At 61.6% G+C, this 6,000-nt stretch overlaps 1 protein-coding gene across 1 annotated transcript in view; it reads left to right on the top strand.

The window, feature by feature from the left end:
- Nucleotides 1-6,000, top strand: part of LOC132808787 (protein capicua homolog) — a 201,759-nt gene that overhangs the window by 162,298 nt on the left and 33,461 nt on the right. The window contains exons 9-11 of the mRNA XM_060822237.1: nucleotides 71-338; nucleotides 1,741-1,838; nucleotides 3,870-4,866. Of these exons, the coding sequence (XP_060678220.1) occupies nucleotides 71-338; nucleotides 1,741-1,838; nucleotides 3,870-4,866 (1,363 nt within the window). The remainder of the gene's footprint in view (nucleotides 1-70; nucleotides 339-1,740; nucleotides 1,839-3,869; nucleotides 4,867-6,000) is intronic.

The raw sequence follows: 6,000 nt of genomic DNA, 5'->3' as shown, positions 1-6,000 counted from the left end.
CTTTCCCCTCCCTCAACCCACTGTCACTCTCTCCCCTAACCCCGCTGTCATTCTCTCCCCCCCCCCGTAGATGTGCTCGAAGCCACTCCCTTACCCCGGGGCCCGGACGCAGCATGTCACCACGGCAACGCTGAGCTTCACTAGCCAAGTGGCCAGTGAGTCGGTGAGCAGCAGCAGCAGCCTGCAGCCGGGTCAGGGCCAGGGTCAGGGTCAGGGTCAGGGCCAGGGCCAGGGCCGGCCGTTCCGCTCCCACCGCACCACCAGCGAGGACATGACCAGCGATGAGGAGAGGATGGTCATCTGTGAGGAGGAGGAGGAAGGCGACGACGATGTGATGGGTGAGTCTCGCTCGCTCCGGGATGTTCGGCTCCACTGCCAACCCCACGCGAGGGTCAGCACGGCCAGGGCCTGACCTCAGGCACGCCTTCACCCACCCCCAGCACGCCTTCACCCACCCCCAGCACGCCTTCACCCACACACACACCCACACACCCACACCCACCACACGCACCCCCACCACCCACCACCACACCCACCACCACCCACCACCCACACACACACCCACTCACCACCCACACACACACCCACCACCCACACCCACACCCACACACACACACCCACACCCACCACCCACACACACACACACACACACACCCCCACACCCACACCCACACACACACACCCACACCCACCACCCACACACACACACACCCACTCACCACCCACACACACACACACCCACTCACCACCCACACCCACCCACACACCCACCACCCACACCCACCCACACACCCACCACCCACCCACACACACACACACACACCCACCACCCACACCCACCCCCACCCACACACCCACCACCCACACACCCACCACCCACACACCCACCACCCACACACACACACACACACCCACCACCCACCACCACCCACACACACACACACACACACACACACCCACCACCCACCACCACCCACACACACACACACCCACCACCCACCACCCACCACCCAACCCACCACCCACACCTACCACCCAACCCACCACCCACCACCCACACCCACCACCCACACCCACCACCCACACCCACCACCCACCTCCCACCACCCCCACTCCACCACACACACCCACACCCCTAACCCCCCCATAATTCCACCACCACAACCAACCCCCACCCCTAGACCCACCCCCACCCACACTCCCACCACTCACCGCCCCACCACCCACTCACCCCATCCCACCCACACCCCCACCACCACCCACAACCCCTCCACCCTCACCCCCACCATCACCTACACCCCAAGCCCCCCCACACCCCTACCAGCCCCACCCCCAGACCTATCACCAATACCCCCACCCCCAATCACCACGCCCACCCACACCCCCACTCGCCAAACTCCCACCCCTACCCCCACCATCCCCACCACCCACACGCACAGCCCTACCCCCCACCACCCACACCCACACCACCTACACAGCCACCCTCACCACCCACCATCCACACCCCCACCTCCCACGCCCCCAACACCACCACCCACACCCCCACCCACACTCCCACCACTCACTGCCCCACCACCCACACCCCACCAGCCCCACCCCCACACCCCACCAGCCCCACCCCCACACCCCTACCCCGACCACCCACCCGAGGAGGGATGGATGGGGATGTGTTGAGCGGAGGGATTGGTTTAGGTGTTGCTGGTTGCTGAGTGAGCTGTTCTGGTGTGATTGGATCAGCAGATGACCCCTACAGTGCGGCTGACATCGACCTGAAGTGTAAGGAGCGGGTCACCGATAGTGACAGTGACAGGATGTCTGCCGACGAGAGCGAGACTAAGGTAGGTCACCTTCCCTGTCCCCTGTCTGTCTGCCTCCCCCTCCTCCCTCCCTCTCGATTCCATCTCTCTGTGCAGCGAGGACAGGGACTCGGGTCCCAGCCCTACCTCGGCCAACAGTCCATCAATCCAGCTGCTGTTCAGTCTTCGTCCTTTGGAGAATCCATCGATCAATTGAGTTGGTTAATTGACTGCAGAATTAGAAGCAAATTCTTAGTGAAGGGGCAGAGCTACTCACCAGCAAGTGCTGGGAGAAAGCAGACAGAGAGACAGATTCACAGAGAGAGTCAGACAGAGAGTGATACACTGAGAGAGAGTGAGAGAAAGACAGATAGACAGAGAGAGAGACAGATAGAGAGACAGATAGACACAGAGTGAGAGAGACAGATAGAGAGACAGATAGACAGAGAGAGAGAGAGACAGATAGACAGAGAGAGAGAGAGTGAGAGAGACAGATGGACACAGAGTGAGAGAGACAGATAGAGAGAGACAGAAAGAGAGACAGGTAGACAGAGAGAGAGAGAGAGAGATAGACACAGAGAGAGAGAGACAGATAGACACAGAGAGAGAGAGACAGATAGACACAGAGAGAGACAGACAGAGAGAGAGAGAGAGAGAGAAAAACCAGCCGTCCCCCTTGCAGAGTCTCGCCAGTTTTGCCCATATCGTTCACCCCCACACGCTGTGCAGCTGCCTGGGAGCCAATCAGATGGTTGTGGTCAGGCTGATGACCGTTGGTAACCACAGCTAGTATCGAATCTGACGGTGGGGTGTGTGGTCCCGCAGTCTGGTCAAAGCTGGGTCAAGGCCTGGACAGCGCAGAAGCAGCAAAGGCTGTGGGAATACATGAGGCCTTTGTGAAGGACGAAGCCTTCAGCCTTACACTGTGTGGATCCCTGTCCTGCCTGCCGGGTCAAGCTGCTTTGTCGACATAGTTTGCGAATCTGCCACGTCCTCTGGCACCGCATTCCTGGCATTTATCAGCCTCTGTGAGAAAACAAAACTGCCTCTCCCATCCCCTTTGCCCCCCCCTTTGACCTACAACCTGGGTCCCCTAGGAACTGACATTTCGACCCTGGGGATAAAGCCTCCAGCTGTTCATTCGAACCCTAGCGTGTCGGACAAATTCCCATCAGGCCGTTCCCTCTGCCCACAGCGTTCAAGGGAAAACAAACCAGGTTAGTCCGATGTCTCCTCAGGGCTCGTCCCCTCCAAACCAGCTCACGTGCTGCTGTCTCTGGAGCCTCCACACCCTGCCGAAACGGGCCACGGTGTTCTGAATGTGGCCGGACTGCAGCTGTAACATGGTTCGTACATTGTACACCCCGACTGATAAAAGCAAGGCAGCCTTCCAGACCCCCCCCCCACCTTGATCCTCTCGCGTTGACACTGTCGGGAAACTGTGGACTGATACGCCTCGATCCCTCTGTACGTAGCTGCCACTGAGGGGGCCTGTCACTTGCAAAAGAAGGGACCAAAGGGGCACCCTTTTCACCCAGAGGGTGGTACGTGTGTGTGGAACGAGCTGCCAGGGGAAGTGGTGGAGGCTGGTACAGTTACAGCATTTAAGAGGCATCTGGATGGGTACATGAATGGGAAGGGATATGGGCTGGGTGCTGGCAACGGGGACAAGATTGGGTGAGGCTGTCAGGTCGGCATGGACAAGTTGGGCCGAAGGGTCTGTTTCCGTGCTGTATACCTGTGACGGTATACTTCTATCTGCTGTACATATCCCTCCGGCCTTACGCTTCGACTTTGCAACAGTCAGAGTGAAAATGCATCTGCCAGTCCTCGGCCTGTGACTCCAATCTGTCTCTGACCCATGGTATCCTCCAGTAATCCCCTTGGCTGTCCCCACACGAGCTGGGATCGAACCCGGGTCCCCTCCGACGTTGGAGCAGGGTTGAGGAGAAGGATTGGGTGAGGGGTGGGAGTTTGAGAGGGGGCGGGGGGGCGATAGCAGAAAGAGGGGCATCCCTGGCGGATCCCTGCCTGTTGTATTTAACCCATTTCCTTCCTCCCTCCCCGTTGCAGGTGTTCGCCCCGGTCATCCAGCTGTCGCAGGCTGGAGGTTACGGCGCCTGTCGCCCCCACCTGGAGGTCACCCCGAGGGAGCGAGCGCGGGCGGAGGCTGAGGGCCCGGCCTACGGGGGGTTCCGCAGCCTGGGGCCGGAGTTGCCGGACACCAAGCCCAGAGCGGAGCAGGCCAGGCGGGGCGACGTGCGGTTCGCCCTGGCCGAGGCCGCGCCGGCCTACGACAGGAAGCGGAGGAAAGCCGAGGAGGCCAGGCCTTACCCGGGCCATTCGGTCATCGCGCCGCTCGGGAGGCAGGGCCCGGGAGCTGGGGGGAGCCCGGGCACCCACCTGGTCAGCCCCAGCTCGGCCCCTGAGCCTTGCCCCTCCCCCCGCGCCGCGCCCACCTCTGTCACCAACGTGCTGAGGCCTATCAGCAGCGGTGGGGGGACTCTCCCTTCCTCCTCCTCAGGCCTGGGTTTGCTCTACACCCCGGGGCAGGGAGATAGGAAGGTCCCAGCGGCCCCTCAGCCGGTCAGCTACAGTCAAGGGGAGGCGTTGGTCACCGGCCTGGTGGTCAGCTCGCCCAGCGTCCAGTCGCCAGTCTGCGTGCCTGCCCAGCCCACCACCACCACCTCCTCATCCTCCGGCCTAGTGCTCCCCCAGCAGCCCTCCCTGCAGTTCATCACCCAGACCCCCGCCACGGCAGCTCCCCAGAATGGCGCGCTGCCCCTCGGTATCATCCAACCCCAACCCCAGGCCCAGGCCCAGCAGCAGCAGCTGAAGCCTACCACCATCGCCCAGCTCCAGTACATCCTGCCTGGCCTGCCACCCCAGCTCCAGCTCTCGCCCGCCGGCAAGGTGGCACCTCCCCAGTGCGGAGCGGGACCCGCCAGCATCCACTTCACCCTGCCTCCCTCTGCCAACGGCAAGCTCCTGGCAGCCTCCAGCACCACGTCGCACAGCATCCCCATCATCCAGGCTACGCCCATCGTCAACCCGGGCGGTGGGCAGAAAGGTGAGGGGGCTTCGGGGGGGGAGGGGGGTGCTGCGCGGGGGGAGAGGGGGCCGCTGGGTGGGAGGGGGGGCCTCGGGGGGGGGGGGGAGAGGGGGCTTCGGGGGGAGAGAGGGGGCTGCAGGGAAATACGGGTGGGGGATACAGGGGGGGCCGAGCCACAGCAGGAACCGCGGCAATGCTGGGTGGGTGGGGGTGCATTTGAGAGGGAGGGGTCTCTTGCTGACTCTCTCCACCTCCTATCCCCCTTCCCCTTCTGGCTGTCTCTCTCTCTCTCTCTCTCTCTCTCTCCCCTCTCTCTCTCCCCCCCTCTCTCTCTCTCCCCCCCCTCTCTCTGTCTCTCTCCCTCTCCACTTCTCTTTCTCTCTGTCTCTCGCTCTCCCATCTCTCTCTCTCTCCCCCCATCTCTCTCTCTCTCTCTCCCCATCTGACTCTCTCTCTCCCCCATCTGACTCTCTCTCCCTCTCTGTCTTTCTCTCTCTCTCCGTCTCTCTCTCCCCTCTCTGTCTCTCTCCCCCCTCTCTGTTTCACTCCCCCCTCTCTGTCTCTCTCTCTCTGTCTCTCTCTCTCTCTCCCCCTGTTTCACTCTCTCTCTCTCTCTCTCTCCCCCTGTTTCACTCCCTCTCTCTGTCTTTCTCTCTCTCTCTCTCTCTCTCCCCCCCTGTTTCACTCCCTCTCTCTGTCTCTCTCTCTCTCTCTCCCTGTTTCACTCCCTCTCTCTCTCTCTCTCTCTCCCCCTGTTTCACTCCCTCTCTCTGTCTCTCTCTCTCTCTCTCTCTCCCTGTTTCACTCCCTCTCTCTCTCTCTCTCTCTCTCCCCCTGTTTCACTCCCTCTCTCTGTCTCTCTCTCTCTCTCTCTCTCCCCCTGTTTCACTCCCTCTCTCTGTCTCTCTCTCTCTCTCTCTCTCTCTCTCTCCCCCTGTTTCACTCCCTCTCTCTCTCTCTCTGTCTCTCTCTCTCTCTCTCCCTGTTTCACTCCCTCTCTCTCCCCCCCACATCCCCCCGTGAAGGAGCTGGTTTCGGTGGCCATGGTGGTGGAGAGGGGAGGTGTGTTGGAGCCTGGATGAGCTAGGCCTGGAGTGAGGCCTACTCAGCAGGCCTGGCTAACTCCCCCCACTCCTCGGAGCATTCCGTAGG

The sequence above is a fragment of the Hemiscyllium ocellatum genome, assembly GCF_020745735.1.
Source record: "Hemiscyllium ocellatum isolate sHemOce1 chromosome 38 unlocalized genomic scaffold, sHemOce1.pat.X.cur. SUPER_38_unloc_6, whole genome shotgun sequence".
NCBI lineage: Eukaryota > Metazoa > Chordata > Chondrichthyes > Orectolobiformes > Hemiscylliidae > Hemiscyllium > Hemiscyllium ocellatum.
This window is presented reverse-complemented; position numbering and strand designations above follow the sequence as displayed.